This window comes from Anoplopoma fimbria, chromosome 2, assembly GCF_027596085.1.
Source record: "Anoplopoma fimbria isolate UVic2021 breed Golden Eagle Sablefish chromosome 2, Afim_UVic_2022, whole genome shotgun sequence".
Lineage (NCBI taxonomy): Eukaryota > Metazoa > Chordata > Actinopteri > Perciformes > Anoplopomatidae > Anoplopoma > Anoplopoma fimbria.
In genome coordinates this window covers 27,771,133-27,788,593 of record NC_072450.1, presented here as the reverse complement: position 1 = coordinate 27,788,593, position 17,461 = coordinate 27,771,133, and the positions used below count along the sequence as shown (strand labels likewise).

General features: G+C 36.4%; 1 protein-coding gene across 4 annotated transcripts; it reads right to left on the bottom strand.

Moving 5' to 3' along the window:
* Positions 1–10,002: 10,002 nt before the first annotated feature.
* Positions 10,003–17,144, bottom strand: ccne1 (cyclin E1). 4 transcript variants are annotated; one of them, XM_054611763.1, is made up of 12 exons: positions 16,546–16,635; positions 15,916–15,965; positions 15,588–15,675; positions 15,164–15,226; positions 14,622–14,788; positions 14,089–14,224; positions 13,634–13,780; positions 13,304–13,399; positions 12,819–12,953; positions 11,987–12,098; positions 11,709–11,866; positions 10,003–11,159 (listed from the first exon to the last, which is right to left on the bottom strand). In XM_054611763.1, the coding sequence occupies exons 2-12, from the start codon at positions 15,927–15,929 to the stop codon at positions 10,974–10,976; spliced, it is 1,302 nt and encodes a 433-aa protein (XP_054467738.1). In that variant the 5' UTR covers positions 15,930–15,965; positions 16,546–16,635; the 3' UTR covers positions 10,003–10,973. The 4 variants fall into 4 exon arrangements, with proteins under 4 accessions (XP_054467738.1, XP_054467754.1, XP_054467748.1 ...); XM_054611779.1 differs by lacking the exon at positions 16,546–16,635 and adding an exon at positions 16,193–16,330; XM_054611773.1 differs by lacking the exon at positions 16,546–16,635 and adding an exon at positions 16,203–16,330.
* Between the last annotated feature and the right edge of the window lie 317 nt (positions 17,145–17,461).

The following is a 17,461-nucleotide window of genomic DNA, read 5'->3' as shown; positions in this document are numbered from 1 at the left end:
CAAAAACAGTCATAGTATAGCTTGTCGAAAAAGTTTCCTATTATAGTCATAATATAGCATGTCAAAAAAAGTTATAGTCATAATATAGCATGTCAAAAAAAGTGCAAAAATAGTCATAGTATAGCATGTCAAAAAAGTCCAAAAATAGTCATAGTATAGTATGTCGAAAAAAAAGTGCAAAAACAGTCATAGTATAGTATGTCGAACAAAAGTCATAATATAGCATGGCCAAAAAGTGCAAAAAAAGTCATCGTATAGTATGTGGAAAAAAGTCAAAAAAGTCATAGAATATGTTTGAAAAAAAGTCACAGTATAGCAAGTCGAAAAAAAAAATAGTCATAGTATAGCATGTAGAAAGAAAGTCATAGCATAGCATGTGTGAAAAAAAGTGCAAAAAAAAAGTCATAGAATAGCATGTCAAAAAAGTGCAAAAAAAGTCATAATATAAAAAAGTCATAATATAGTATGTTTTATCATAGTATAAAAAAAGTCATAGTATGGTATGTGGAAAAAAGTCATAGTATAGTATGTTGAAAAAAGTGCAAAATAAATCACAGTATAGTGTGTTGAAAAAAAGTCATGTGGAAAAAAGTCATAGGTATCAGTATGTGGAAAAAAGTCATAGTATCACATGTATAGAAAAAAAGTCATAGTATAAGAAAAAAGTCATAAAAAGTCATGTATAGCATGTCGAAAAAAGTCACAGTATAGCATGTCAAAAAAAGTGCTAAAATAGTCATCGTATAGTATGTCGAACAAAAGTCATAGTATAGCATGGCGAAAAAAGTGCAAAAAAAGTCATTGTATAGTATGTGGAAAAAAAAAGTCATAGTAATATAGTCATAGTATAGCATGTAGAAAAAAGTGCAAAAAAGTCATAGTATAGCATGTCAAAAAAAAAAAGTCATAGTATAGTATGTTAAAAAAAATTCCTAATATAGTCATAATATAGCATGTCAAAAAAAGTGCAAAAATAGTCATAGTATAGCATGTATAAAAATAGTCATAGTAAAAAAAAATAGTGCAAAAAAAGTCATAGTATAGTATGTCATAAAAACAGTCATAGCATGTATAGCATGAAAAAATAGTATAGCATGTCAAATAATAGTGCAAAAAAAAAAGTCATAGTATAGTATAGCATGTCAAAAACAGTCATAGTATAATTAAATTTCAATTCAATTCAGTTTATTTTGTATAGCCCAGAATCACAAATTACAAATTTGCCTCAGAGGGCTTTACAATCTGTGCACATGTGAAATCCTCTGTCCTTCCCTCACATCGGCACAGGAAAAACTCCCCTAAAAACCCCTTTAACAGGGAGAAAAAAGGAAGAAACCTATGGGAGAACGACAGAGGAGGGATCCTTCTCCCAGGATGGTTAGAATGCAATAGATGTCATGTGTACAGAATGAACAGCATAACAGAGATACAACACATTCAATGTATATGACATAAATGATTCATATAATAAGACTACTGATAATAACAGCAGCAATTATGACAGTAGAATTATAATTATGAAAATATGGATAGTAATGTGATTAATAATAATAATCGAAGTAGCAGTGGGTGTCAGTCGGCTCACAGCAGGAGGCACGACTACGGTCCAGGTACCACAACGATTCATGGAAACCTGCAGAGCGAGAAAGCAAAAGGGCTTCAGGGTGGAAGTAAAGCTAAAATGCTTAATGGTACAGGTAATAGTAATAGTAATGTGACTAGTAATAATAATGGTGGTAGCAGTCGGTGTCAGCAGGGCCGTAGCAGGATGCACGACCACGGTCCAGGTATAGCCACGATTTATAGAAGCCTGCAAAATGTAAAGCACAAAGATCAGGGTATGTCACAAAAAGCAATGTATAGTATGTTAAAAAAAATCATAGTATAGCATGTGAAAAAAAAAAACTCAGAGTCATAGTATAGCATGTCAAAAAAAGTGCAAAAAAAGTCACAGTATAGTATGTCAAAAAAAGTCATAGTATAGCATGTCGAAAAAAAAAAGTGCAAAAAAAGTCATAGTATAGTATGTCAAAAAAAGTCATAATATAGTATGTGTAAAAAGTGCAAAAAAGTCATAGTATAGCATGTAAAAAAATAGTATAGTGCAAAAAGGTCATAGTATAGCATGTCAAAAAAAGTGCAAAAATAGTCATAGTGTCAGTATAGTATGTCAAAAAAAGTGAAAAAAGTCATAGTATAGCATGTCAAAAAAAGTGCAAAAATAGTCATAGTATAGCATGTCGAAAAAAAGTCATAGTATAGCATGTCAAAAAAATAGTGCAAAAAAGTCATAGTATAGCATGTCAAAAAAAGTGCAAAAAAGTCAGTATAGCATAGTATAGTCAAAAAAAAAGTCATATATAGTCATGGCAAAAAAAAGTGCAAAAATAGTCATCAGTATAGTATGTCAAAAAAGTGCAAAAATAGTCATAGTATAGCATGTCAAAAAATGTGCAAAAACAGTCATAGTATAGCTTGTCGAAAAAAAAGTTATAGTCATAGTATAGTATGTCTCAAAAAGTGCAAAAAAAGTAAATAAGTGTCAAAAAAAAAAAAAGTCATAGTCATAGTATAGTATGTATGTGGAAAAAAAAGTCATAGTATAGTATGTAGAAAAAGTCAAAAAAAGTCATAGTATAGTATGTTGAAAAAAAATAAAAAGTCATAGTATAGTATGTGGAAAAAAATAGTGCAAAAATAGTGCATAGTCAAAAAAAAAGTCATAGTATAGCATGTCAAAAAAAGTAGTGCAAAATAATAGTCATAAATAGTCATGTATGTCAAAAAAAGTCATAGTATAGTATGTTGGAAAAAAAAAAAAAAATCAGTCATAGAATAAATGTAGAAAAGTGTGTGCAAAAAAGTCATAGTATAGCATGTCAAAAAAAGTCATAGTATAGTATGTCAAAAAAAAAAAGTGCTAAAATAGTCATAATATAGCATGTCAAAAAAAGTCAAAAATAGTCATAGTATAGCATGTCAAAAAAAGTGCAAAAATAGTCATAGTATAGCATGTCAAAAAAAAGTCATAGTATAGCATGGCGAAAAAAAGTGCAAAAAAAGTCATAGTATAGCATGTCGAAAAAAGGTCATAGTATAGCATGGCGAAAAAAAGTGCAAAAAAAAAAGTCATAGTATAGTATGTTTTTATCATAGTAAAAAAAATCATAAAATGGTAAAAAAAGTCATAGTATAGTATGTTGAAAAAAGTCATAGTATCACATGTCGAAAAAAAAAATAGTCATCGTATAGTATATCGAGTCATAGTATAGCATGTGAAAAAAGTCATAGTATAGCATGTCAAAAAAAAGTGCAAAAAAAGTCATAGTATAGCATGGTGAAAAAAAGTGCAAAAAAAAATGTCATTGTATAGTATGTGGAAAAAAGTCATAGAATAGCATGTAGAAAAAAAGTGCAAAAAAGTCATAGTATAGCATGTCAAAAAAAGTCATAGTATAGTATGTCAAAAGAAATCCTAATATAGTCATAATATAGCATGTCAAAAAAAGTGCAAAAACAGTCATAGTATAGCTTGTCAAAAAATGTCCTATTATAGTCATAATATAGCATGTAAAAAAATAGTGCAATATAGTCATAGTATAGTATGTCTCAAAAAAAAGTCATAGTATGCAAAAAAAGTCATAGTATAGCATGGCGAAAAAAAGTGCAAAAAAAGTCATAGAATAGCATGTAGAAAAAAAGTGCAAACAAGTCATAGTATAGCATGTCAAAAAAAGTCATAGTATAGCATGTATGAAAAAAAGTCATAGTATGGTATGTGGAAAAAAAGTCATAGTATAGTATGTGGAAAATAGTCATAGTATAGCAAGTTGAAAAAATGTCATAGTATAGCATGTCAAAAAAAGTCACAGTCTAATATGTATAAAAAAGTGCAAAAAAAAAAAAGTCACAGTATAGTGTGTTGAAAAAAAGTCATGGTATAGTATGTGGAAAAAAGTCATAGTATCACATGTCGAAAAAAGTGCAAAAAAAGTCATAGTATAGCATGTCGAAAAAAAGTCACAGTATAGCATGTCGAAAAAACTGCTAAAATAGTCATCGTATAGTATGTCGAACAAAAGTCATAGTATAGCATGGCGAAAAAAGTGCAAAAAATCGTAAGTATGTCGTCATAGTATGTGGAAAAAAGTCATAGAATAGCATGTAGAAAAAAAGTGCAAAAAAGTCATAGTATAGTATGTCGAAAAAAAGTCATTGTAGAAGAAAAGTGCAAAAAAGTCATAGTATAGCATGTCAAAAAAAGTCACAGTATAATATGTCGAAAAAAAGTGCAAAAAAGTCATAGTATAGCATGTCGAAAAAATGTCCTATTATAGTCATAATATAGCATGTCAAAAAAAGTGCAAAAATAGTCATAGTATAGCATGTCAAAAAAAGTCAAAAAATAGTCATAGTATAGTATGTCTAAAAAAGTGCAAAAAAAAGTCATAGTATAGCATGGCGAAAAAAAGTGCAAAAAAAGTCACAGTATAGTATGTTGAAAAAAAGTCATAGAATAGCATGTAGAAAAAAAGTGCAAAAAAGTCACAGTATAGCATGTCGAAAAAAAGTCATAGTATGGTATGTGGAAAAAAAGTCATAGTATAGCATGGCGAAAAAAGTGGAAAAAAAGTCATCGTATAGTATGTGGAAAACAGTCATAGAATAGCATGTAGAAAAAAAGTGCAAAAAAGTCATAGTATAACATGTCAAAAAAAGTCATAGTATAGTATGTGGGAAAAAGTCATAGTATAGCATGTCGAAAACGTGCTAGCCTACAGGGCAGTGAAAGGAACAGCTCCTTCCTATCTCCAGGCCATGGTCAAGCCCTACACCCCCGCCCGACCACTTATGACTTCTGGTGACTGGTAGTTCTCTTGAATACCTATGTTGAATACACTTATTGTAAGTCGCTTTGGATAAAAGCGTCTGCTAAATGACTGTAATGTAATTAAAAAATGTCATAAAAATGGTAAGAATGTATGGTATGGTATAGTATTTCATTTTAATGTCATAGTAAAGTATTCTATAAGAATGTCCTTAAAAATGTCATAGAATAAATAAAAAAGTAATCGTTGGAAACATCATAATATGGTATGGCATGGTAAAATGTCAAAACAAAGTCATAGTATAAGGTGTCAAAATAGAGCATAAAAATCTAAAAGTATAATATATGTCTTAGTATGGTATGCCATAGAAAATGTTTTAATTTACTATGCCTCAAAAATATGTCATAAAAATGTCATAGAAATGTCGTAGTGTACAGTGTTTTCCACAGAATCTTCGCTCCCGAAGAATAAAATATATAAACATTATAAAAAGGCTAGTTTCATCTGCGACCTCCACAAGAAAATTCTGTTCATGTTGGGGGTAGCAGTGCAGTCATGGATATATAGTGTGAATAGGAGGGGGCTGAGCGTACAGCCCTGTGGGGCTCAAGTGTTTAAAAGCTGCAACGGTGTGGCAGCAAATCTGAACTGCCTTATCTGTTATTTCATACAAAAAGTGATATATGAAATCATAAATATTGGCATAATGTAGTATGCCTTCAAAATGTCATGATACACCATTAATAGAAAAATATAGTATCTCACAATGACTGTCATAAAAATTGTCATAGTATGTCATAAAAAGTCAATAATTGTCATAAACAATGTTATGAAAGTCGTAAAAAAACAGCCCAAAAAAACCTTTACATTGTTATAGTTTAGCATAACATGAAAATGTAATAACAATAGCATACTATGGTCTGCTTTAAAATTTGTAGTATACCAGAAAATATCTTCAGAAATATCAAAATTCTTCAGAAATATCAAAATTATGTCTGGTTCAAAACATAATGCAAAAAATATTTGTTAAAGGTTGTGAATCAGGGACTATATATGTTTTGTAAATGTTGGTTCATATGTCTCTGTTCTCCATCCAGACTGAATGTACAAGTTGAAGGGCCTGGAGTAGACTGGAACAAATATTTGTCATAATAAGAAAAGGTATAGTATAAAATGTCATAGTGCTGTATGCCATAAACTATGTTATGTAAATTAATATTCTAAAATATTTCAGTATATTATGTCGAAATAGTAATTGAAAAGTCATGGTATAGAATGTTCAAATTTTCAAAAAATAGCCATGGTCTAGTAAGTTGAAAAAAGTCATCCAATAGTATGTAAAAAAAAAATAGGCAGAAAATGCTGTAGTAAAGTATTTGGAAAACAGTAATTTTATGGTATGTTGAAAAAGCAAAAGAAAGTTATAGTTTTATGTGCTGAAAAAAGTCATAAAATAACCATATTATAGTATGTCGACAAAGTCATAGAAAAGCCATAGTACTATATGTCTTTTAGTAATAATAAAATCATAGTATAGAATGTCAAAATCTTCACAAAAAATCAATAGTATAGTATGTAAAGAAAAAGTAATTAAAAGCCATGGTATAGCATGTGAAAAAAACTTGGTATAGTATGTTCAAAAAGCCATTGCAAAGTCATAGTAGGCTATAGTATGTTGGAAAGAGTCATTGTATAGAATGTTAAAATGTTGACATAATAGCAATAGAATAGTAAGTCGAAAAAAAGTCAAAACAAATAATAGTATAGTATGGCAAACAAAGTCTTAAAAAGAAATAGTGTAGTATTTCAAAAAAGTGATTTAAAAATAGTAATAGTACAGCATGTAAAAAAAAGTATGTTTAGTATGTTTACAAAGTCATAATACAGTAAAAATCATAAAAAGTCATAGTATAGTAAGGCAAACAAAAAACGTGGTATATTATGTTGAAAAGTCACAGTATACATTATCAAAAACTTACAAAACTAGCTTTAGTTATAATAGTTTGAAAAAAAGGCAGAAAAAGCCACTTCATTGTATGTCCAAAAAAGTAATAAATTAGCCATGGTATAGTATGTTGAAATAGTCATAGTAGAGTATGTCTAAGAAACGGCATAAAAAGCCATAGTAAAGCACTTCGGAAAAAGTCATAATATCAATTATCAAAATCTTCACAAACTAGCCATGGTACTGTATGTTAAATGAGACATTAAATGGCCGTAGTATAGTATGCCATTAAAAGTAATGCAAAATGTATGTTTAAAAGATGGTGTACTACTTCAGTGTACTGTTCTCTGTCGCAGCCTGTTGACTGACTAGAAGAGAGCAGAACTGGAGCATATGGAACAAACATTTGGTAACAACCAAATAAATGATCAGGCGTAGGACTAATTGTTGTTGATGCAGAAGTCATCAAAAATGTCATAGCGTATAGCCGTAAAGTGTCATAAAATATGTATTTGTGTAATACACGAAGAAGATAGTACTAAGTGAACATGGCATTGGTGGTTAAGTTCCCGATTTGGCAGGCACCGGAGCCAAGTTTGAATATTCACCGTTGTGAGGACACCAGAGCACCACTGCAGATGTGGATAAGAGAGTATGAGACATGTGTCTCCTCCCAATGAGTCACAAATTACAAAACATTTTTTATTGATTGATAATGCGGCAGACACCCTAAATAAACACTTATAACACTGAGTACATTAATACAGTAGAAAAACAGTATCTATTACATTGGAATTTAGAGCATTTACTATAAACATTCTAAGAGGACGTACATTCTGAAATCTTGAGGTACATAGGGTTTAATGGAGCTCAAATTGTAATCTCAAAAAGTATAAAAGCAATAAATAATGTAAGCTTAAGGTATTCTGAAGTTCTGGACATCAGGTCCATATCTTTTTATTTCATGTAGAAGTTCTTAAAGAAGCTAAATAGGCCACTGACTTAAAAATATCCTGTACGCTTTCAATATTAAACAACATTTTTGTTACATTTCTAAGGCATACCACACTATTACTTTTATGACATAATTATGTGACATTTTTTTATGATACACATAACTATGATTTTATGACATACTATATTATGATATATATTATGGCTTACAATAACATTTTTTATGACATACTATTTATATATTTTTGGGGAATAATATACTATAACTTTTGATGATAAACTATTCTTATTTTTATGCTCCCAGCCTAAATTAATTACAAAGTATTGCTGAAAATACATTAATATTGTGCAAATGCATTGCGCTGCACTCCTCAAAACTGAATAGAAAACAGGCAGAGATGAAAGCTGAGCTGCATTGCTAGAAAAGCTGGAAGCTAAACTGTAATATGGTGAAAGATAGAGGTTGAAATTCATTACCTACCTAAAGAAAGTAGTATTTGGGTGGAATAAACCTTTAAAAACTATATCTCCTTAGACAGAGTGTAACTTTTTTGTGGAATGGACATTTCAAACTGCAAGTTGTTGGACATAAATTTGTGTATTTTTATAGAAATGCCTCTTCCTGAGCTTGAATATGGTGATTCTATGGGGCTTTTCTTCTGAAAAACGAGGTCAATCCATAGTTTCAGGTTAACAGTGAGAGTTAGGGGGGTTTATTTTGAAGGGGAGGGGGGGGATCCACTGCAGTGGATCCACATCTCATCAGGTCACATTTGATTACAAAATAACATGTTGCTTCACCGCTCCATCTTAAACAAAACATTCTGCCTTCTCTCCCAGGCCTGGCAAATAAAATCTGCTACAAAGAAGGTTCCTTTCCTAAAACACAACTCAAGTTTTTCATAGTCATCCAGCTAAAAGAAATCAACATAAATGGAAGTCATAAGAAGTAAGAGGTAGGATATGAAAAGTAAATTTGTCCTGCTGGTTTATTTTCACTGTAGGCAGAGACAGGAGCCCTGTACTCTGAGAGCCTAGAGTCCTGACTGGAGTATAAGGTTGAAGGAGAGCAGGCAGGTAGGAAGAGGTGTGTCTATTTACTATTTAAAGTCTGATCTGACATTGAAATGTAGCAAATTATGGAGTGAAATTAATCTCTTAATTGGTCACAAATGTGTATTACATGATCTAGAAACGAAATGTTAGATCTACAAAAGTGAGTGTGTGTGTGTGTGTGTGTGTGTGTGTGTGTGTGTGTGTGTGTGTGTGTGTGTGTGTGTGTGTGTGTGTGTGTGTAATTTGGCGTATTCATGGAGGCCTGTACCAATCTACACACAAATAGCAAGCAACATTAACACGTGGTAAACAGTTTTATGAAAGCAGAAATCTTAATCTAATTAAATATTAATATTTTTCGTACACATCTTTCGCTCCAACTTCACCGATCTGATAATGTTCACCTTTGAAGGTCCTTAAAATAAAAAAAATAAAAAAAACCTATCTGTAGTAAATCTTGAGGGCATGGCGGAAAAATACATTGACATAAGGCAACAAACCGGAAATTGGTATGGCCTCCCATGTTTGGCCATGGGCTTGGAGAGCCCACTTGATGGCCGATGCTTTAGAGACCGGTAGTCAGCGGACTACGTGTGCTAAGAGCTTGCACATTACCAAAGATGCTCCATCTCTGATATAGTTCAGTAAAGTTGGAAAGATATTCACAGATTCGGTGAATAACTTTTCAACTGTACCGAACTCTGATATTACACTTTAATTCATTTCTATAAACATATCTGCATACATATGCATCAGCGTTCTTGATTCTTTTTGAAGAAAAAAAAGAAAAAAAAAAGGGCACTGTATAACATTGCAGTTTTTTCGTGATAAAATTACAAATGAATTACGATTAAGCCGATGCTACCTGGACCCGTAACTGTGTGGAATTTGGAATTTTTGAGTTTCTTACATCTCATCTGATCAGGTCAATGTATTATGTTACTTTAATAATGGTATATTTGCATGTTTCTCTTTCTTGATGAGCACATATAAAGCCATCCAAACTGACAGCATTACACTGACATCTAGTGGAATAAAGCGGGTCTGCATCTGTGATTTTCGTGAGTGCACACACTAAAATGACATACTGACACTATTGAGATTTCATGAAAACATTTGTCACAATGATTTGTTGCTCTGCAATTTCAAAAAGTCTCATCTGGGAAAAGCCAGTACATAAATACAGATTTAAATAAAAGAAAGTCCTCAGAAACTGTCTTCAATGAAAAATATGTAGCAGCATTTTATTTTAAAAAGTCAAATAAAAACCTTACATTTTCGTGGTGGGGAAACAAAATGCAGGTTGAGATAAAAAATAAAAAGTTAAATACAATCAATATTTTAGCTTCTGAAGCCCGGCTGGTTCACTTGTCCATTTAGGTAGCCAAGCTACTGGTCCCCAAGCAAAACATGGCCATGTTTTGTCCAAAAAAAATGGCAAGAGTAGAACCAAAAACAAGAGCAACACACAATTTCACACACACACACACACACACACACACAAACAGACTCTTCCCCCTCCATCATGCAAAGCCCACTTTTATAGCAGCACAAAGAGCCAAATATGACCCTAGGAATAGTTTTTGGGCAAATGAGGCCACTAATAGATTAAAAACCGCAATCAACCTCCCCCCAAACACACACACGCACACACACACACAGACACACACTTAATCAAGTAGAGACTCTATAAAATGTCCATTAAATTTGGCCTCTGCATAGAAAATAAAAATGGCAACCACAAAATGTAGGTGTTATTTGTAATTAATGCAAGCATTTGGGTGCAATGCTATTCAAAAAATATATAAGTATATATCCTTTTGGGCCGTGCCATCTCTAACAGCCCTTCTCTTTGTGTTTTTATCTCAACTGGAGGGTTAAATAGGTAAGATTCCTGTGAGGATAGAGGCCATCCAAACCATGTGCTTACTGTGCGTCAGTGTTTCTCCAATTTAGTCAAAGTCCCTGTGTGAGACAGAGATTCAAAAGTGTGTAGATCCAAGAAATCAGCATGACTTTGAAAGGGAAAAAAATATTTCCATCAATGTTCCTCCACTGAAAAATCCATCGTACATGTGTGCACAGGTACTGCAGTGGTCGCAGAGTTGTTTTTCTTCTGCTTACAGCTAAAATGTAAAAACATCTACTTAGGATTTGCTGTTTTCTCGTCAGTTTCAGTGTTTGCTCCACTACTTTGGAAGGTGCCGTTGTGGGGATGGAGTACGAATCCTGGGGCGGATTTTCAGCACTGCGGTATCCACTCGGACTGACTCCTCGGTTTTCTCACTGCTCTGGGGTGGAGTCAAGACACCTGAAGGTACGGGGCAGTTGCCATGACGCTCCAACTCCACATCCTGGTAAGAGTAGGCCTTGTCCTGTACACAGCAGAATCCACAGATTAACCATGTTGTCATTAAACCGGGGGTTTAAGTTCAATGTAGGAGTAGATGTGCATTTGAGTTTTTTTCAACATTTCCTGTATAAAATATTTAAGGTTGAGTATTTATACAAATGTTGTGTTGAGGGGATCTTTAACTTTTCTAATACAGCCCTCATCATTAACCCTTAAATTATGCAGTATTACATCCAGTCTTCAGCTGAAATGGAGGTTGAAAATTTTTTCCAGATGTGTTCAGTTGTACGTAAATGTTCCCACACGTTTTGAAAAAGGGATAGTTGGGTTTCTCTTCTTTTTTTTTTTTTACACATCAGACTCCTTTTACAAAAAAGGTAAATTTACCCCCACGCAACACAGGGGATGCTGATCGACCACTGCCTCGATCCATTAGTTTGTGTTATTGTTCATATGGGACTTTGGTAAATCCAAACTAACTCTTTAAAACACTTAAAGTCACAAAATAACGCAAACTAATTGAACATTCAAAAATATACAACATAACATTGATTGCTATTCTTTTACTTACCAGCCACGTAATGTAGGCGACATGGGTCTGGATGTTGTGCATGTCATCTACAGGGATTCCTGAGAATGTTTTCATAGACGACCCACCAACCTCCCGCAGCGCCATGGCGAACGGCACCATCCACCTCACGCACTGCTCGACCTCCACCCTCTTTAGAGCTGCAGATAAAGGGAATTTGTGAAACCTCAGGGCAACACAACCAGGGTGACCACAGCAGGAAAAATAAAAACATTGTGTTTTAATAAAACTTTTGTTTAAGAAGACAGAGTATTTTTTACCTGAGACGTTTTCCACCAGCTCCAGAGAGGAGAAGTGAAACAAGGCTGAAGCAGCAAGGATGCCATTGGAAAATTCAAGGCAGCGCACATCTAGCATACACAGGTCCAACAACTAGAGAAAAAACAGAGAAAAACAACTGGAATTTAATATCAAAGTATACCTCAAAATGATCAATGCAAATACTCTTAGTAGGCCAAACAGAATCATCTGTGGTATTAACATAAATACCGTGTGTACCACAGATGTTATGATTTGTGAATAAAGAATACGTTTTTTTTTGCTTAAAAAATTAAAGTCGTCACTCAAAGGAGACTGTATTTCCAGTTTAACTTTTTCACTACCTTGGACAAAACGGTTGCGAACCAGAGACCTTCAGTTGTGCATTTACAGCGTCTTAATCATTGCTGACTAGATACTGTTCTGAGGTAACGCCATTTTGCAGTTTCTAAAGGGTAGAGTTGGATTTTCACACAAACGTATAGCCCTATGTATTATTTAATGCAGTGTTTTCCCAGCATTATTCAAAATCAACTTATATTGAGCGGGATATGGAAAAAGAACAGCAAGATATATGTGGTATAAAAAAAAAATTGATTCTGAATGAAAGTAGGTAGGGGGTTTACAGTTGAAGATAATTTATTTAGTGCAAATAGTAAATGTGAGAGAAACGCACACATAGTCCCTCATGACAACACCTAACATGTTTGAAACGTGTCAAATTAAACCCAACTGTGCAAATCTACCTAAAACCTCCCGTTTACGTGGCCGCATTGTGTTATTGAAGTACCCGATTGATTAATCGGTTTATTAGTGAGGCAAAACACAACGTACCTCTGCGATTTGTGTGAACGTTTTCTGGGGATATTTGGGGATGAGCAGCTCGTCCTCCTCTTTCAGGTAGGCCACCTGCATGTAAACATTGAGCCAGGAGATGGGAGTCTGTGGGCTGAGATTCCACTTCAGCTCCTGTGTTAGAAACAGAGAGAAAGAGCAGACAACCTGCAGCGTCAACAACCAAAACCCATCACCAACATCAATACGACTACTTGCATCCTTAATCTAGATAAACTCATGGCTGTCCACGGTTCCAGGGTTGTGACAACAAAACAACTACCTTTTGAACGGACGAGCATTTGTTCAAATATTCCAAGAAGAAAAAAAGAAAAAAAGTACACACGTCATCTAACAGTTTGTGATTAAGGCAACTAAGGGCAATTTACTACAAGATGCTTACTATTTATATGCTAAGAATCTAACCAGTGGAGTGAGGAGATTATTTAATATTTATATGACGTGAATGTGTGCATGTTCTTTACCTTCATAATAATGATTTCCATACTGAGAATCTCATCTTCAGTGCAGGCTTCGTCTGTAACATAAGCAAACTGGTGGCACTTGGGAGGATACATCTCCTGGGGGAAGGAGAATGAAAAAATAAAAATAAAAAATAAAAACACATGAGAAACCAATCATACCAGACAACATATTGTAAAATGTTGTACAAGAAAGGGGTAGTGCACGTAAGATGAGGCACCTAAAGCCAGCTAGCCCACAAACAGACGAGAAAGAACCGAGGCTTCGTAGCAATCAGGGCATTTTGTTCTGTCATCCCACTCCACACTGTGTGCTGCGCCAACCCTTCTTACCTCTACTTTGGCAGCGATGAAGAGACAGGTGATGCCTATGAGCTGCAGCGTTGACTTGAAGACGTTTCTCTGCGTGGCCATGAAGCGATCAAAGTAGTCCTGAGCGAGGTGATACGACTCCCTGTGCAGATGGTACACCTCACTCACCTAAATCACGCACACAAACAGAACATCAATGCGCGCACGTGGCCTCAGACCATATTCACTCTAGGTATGAATATGTTCGTGCACTATGGACATTGAATGGTATCAGGGGTGTCACAATAATGATGGAACAACACGTATCAAATCAACCACAATGTGCAAGTCAGTAGATGGTTATAAATGCAGCATTTACTCCCCCCCCATGAATAAAGCTTAAAAAAGGTACAAAAATGAAAGTCGTTTGATGCTTCGTTTAAAATGGTGTCGACAAGGAGAGAGAGTTGAAATGGCCACTAAGACGCATTACAGACCTCCATGAGCCAGTCCAGGAGAACTGCCCGCATCTTGGGCTGCAGATGAGGATGTTTCTCCAACACGTTGACGTCCCTGATGTAGGTCTTATCCTTCTCCAACATGTTGTTCCAAACCACGTCCTTACTGGCCCAGCTGATAACGAAGCAGAGATTGACACCATGGTAAAATACGGATGCTAGAACTCTTGCGTGCCCCCCATTGTTGTGCAACACTTATCCCTTGCATTTGAAGTAGGATTTTCATTGGACACATTAACCACAAGATCAAAAGAAAATATGGAGTCAAAACTTTTCAATCTAGTAGCCCTGAGTTAGAGTTGGTGATTAAAAAAAAAAAAAGGCAAAGGAGAAAACTATTAGCCCCAACTACCGCAAAGGGAATACTGTGAAAGAACACAAGCTAAGCTTTGACAACAGGCGACAGGCCTGATCTTAATTTGTCTCCCTTATGTGTGTGCTTAAGTAGAACTGGTCACTGCATGATGTGGAGCCTAACCTGAGATAATCCCCAAAACAGCAACAGCACTCACCACAGCGCAGGAAGCGGTGCGCAACGTACGGGTGTAACAAACACGTTGTTGAAGTTGTAGTGGGGGAAACCTGCGTTAATTAGGGCAACTGGTTGGTCCTCTTCCTGGTCAGGCGTGGGGATCCACCTCTGAGGACTCGTGTAACCGGCGTCGGGACTCCAGCCCAGCTACACAGGAGAGAGAGAGAGAGAGAGAGGGGGAAGAACAGAGAGGTGACACAAGGAACACGACAGGGCGAAGTAGCAGTACAGAAACATGTTGTGATAGGGGTAAACTCTACGCTACGCTGACTGCAGACATTGAATCCTGAAGAGAAACTATAGACACATACATCTCTTGATAAGAGATCAACTGTGACGTGCTACAGATCATCAAATATGTACTCTTGGAATGTGCAACCACATTCATAGTTGTGTTGCATTTGAATCTGCAACTGGGCCACGGATTCGTTAACAGAACCGAGACTCGGGTTAAGATAGGTGTGTGAAAAAAATTAATAAAATTTAAAAAAAATCAAAAAAAAAAAAAAAAACAAAGCTAACCTCGCATTCACGCTGCTTCTTCTTCGTCATCTCTGCTACCTCCTCATCTGGATCCTGTAAATACTGAGGATTTAAAAAAGAAAAAGAGAAAGGAGGACATTGATTTCTTGTTTTGTGTACGAGATTCAGTTCACAAAGTGCACAGAGCTGGTTAGATCAAATCATTTCCCCCAACAGCTGGTGAGAGCTTATGGAAGGAAGAAACTGGAATCCTGTCCCCCCCAATATAAAAATGTAACCATACAGTAGTCACATATGCAACACAATATCAGTAACACTAGTTGCTAGCAATGAATGAATATGTGCAACACCAGGTTTATATTTGTGGTTACTCAAGAACATTAGCAACCTAGCCACAGCTAAGGCTGGTGTGTAGGCCAGTCATAGGCTCGTCAGCCAGCCTTTTCACACCAATGTTACTTACAATGGCAACATCTGCCTTCCTCTTTCTCGGTCGTGATGTAGTTTCTTTGGGCGCCTCGGGAGCAGCAGACTTCGGTTCTGTCTCTTCCCTATAAAAACAGGCACAGGACACACAAAGTCTCCAGAGTTAACATGTAAACTATTCACCAAGCTTCAAGCAACATGTGGGGCCAAAGAAAAAAAAAGATATCATAGCCTCATGCTAACTAGCCGGATGGCTAAAGCTCCATCCACTCAACTTTTCTTTTCTGTCGTCACACTCACTCACTCACACACACACACACACACTTTGATTGACGAGCCGTGAACGCGTTCAATATGAAACTCACCGTTTTCCTCGCATTATATATAGCTGGAGTGTGTCAGTGTCCGAGTAAACCTGTGAATGAGAAGTGTTTTAAGTTGTGTTTGTGTGGCTTTAAACAAACACATTGCATGCACTCCCAACCCCCACTCTCAACTCCCTCCTTCTGACAAAGCCCGGCTCAGCCTGGCGCGGGGAAATGGAAACGGTGCGCGGAGCTAAAGAAAAAAGTGGCCCAAAAACAAACACCACATTAAAAACACGTGCATGCGTAAAGCTATCCCGTAGTGTAAAAACCAGACCCTGTTATACCCGCTCCACGTGCTTATTTGGCGTATTTCTGCAGTGACGCTGGTGATTTCCCTCCTAATAGCTGAGGACAGCTGGCGTGCCACATAATGGCCTCGCGACAGGCACAGCTGAGCACGGCCTCCGTCTCCCCCCCCCACACTCACAGCATCGGACCCCAAACACTCCTCATTTACACGAACAAACCCTTTACATTAGTTGCCCGACGTGTTGTGGTTTTTAAGTGAAGTTTGCCTTTTTTTAAATCGCTGCTAGAGAGAAAAACAAAAGTTGGAGCTCGAGGCAGAAAAAAAAAAAAAAAAAAAAAAAAAAAAAAAAAAGGCATCGTTTCGGTTCAAACACTCACCTCAAGATCCTGCGCTTGAAGTTCACTCGCGTCGGATGAATAAATATGAATACTAGGTCACTTTGCCGACTTCTTGTGGGGTGCTCTGTCTCTCTGTCTCTCTCTCCCTGTGTGTCTGTGTGTGTGTGCATCCAGGCCGGGCTAGTTCCTCTGAGCTGGCGCCTTGTAGGGAACAGATGACTTTACGCGTCAACGTCACGGAGGAGTGGGTCTGACTTTGGCGCTAAACGCACGGACCCGCCGCCTCTCTGCGTCCGTGTCTCTGCTCGGCTCAACCCCGCGTCGCTTCTATGCGGCGTGTTCCTGCACACTGTTTCCATATAGTCTGTCTTTACTGCGCCAAAGTAAAGGAAAAGTATGTTTATAAGTTACCCGGCAGAGCGAGGAGGCGTGGCCGCGGCGGTGACAGCTGCTGGGGGCGAGGCCTCCGAAGAGGAAGTGCCCAGGCACCGCGTGGCTAGTCTGTCAGATGTAAACAAAGCGGGGAGTCCTCTCCATTAGAGGACGAAATAAAGTTTAACGCGACCGGATTATGGCGAGGTCATGGGGTCGGTCGCACGTGGGGACTCTCCGCGTGGTTGTCCGTCACTGTCACCTCAGGCGCATCTGTTATTGAGCAACAAATCCACAATGTCAGCCCGCCGATGCGCTACCGGGCCGCCCATTTCCAGCGCGGGTCGCCTTATATATACGTCCCCAGTGCAACCATCAACGTAAACAGTGTTTCCCATTAATACACTCGCTGCTCTGCAAAATGGGTTTAAATCCAGTGTCAGAGGGGTAATCTAGGAAGTGCAATTGTATGCTGCAATACCGGTTTGACATACAGTACCAGTCAAAAGTTTGGACACACCTTATCATTCAATGGTTTTTCTTTAATTTAATTTTAGATTAATATTGAAGACATCCAGACTAT

Excerpts from the sequence above, each read along its gene's own strand:
- ccne1 (XM_054611754.1), bottom strand. The coding sequence starts at position 16,676 with ATGCACACACACACAGACACACAGGGAGAGAGAGACAGAGAGACAGAG. Across the intron at positions 12,099-12,818 it reads CGTTCACACAAATCGCAGAG|TTGTTGGACCTGTGTATGCT; the intron begins GTACGTTGTGTT and ends TTTTTTCTCTAG. Across the intron at positions 11,867-11,986 it reads GCTGGTGGAAAACGTCTCAG|CTCTAAAGAGGGTGGAGGTC; the intron begins GTAAAAAATACT and ends CTTTATCTGCAG.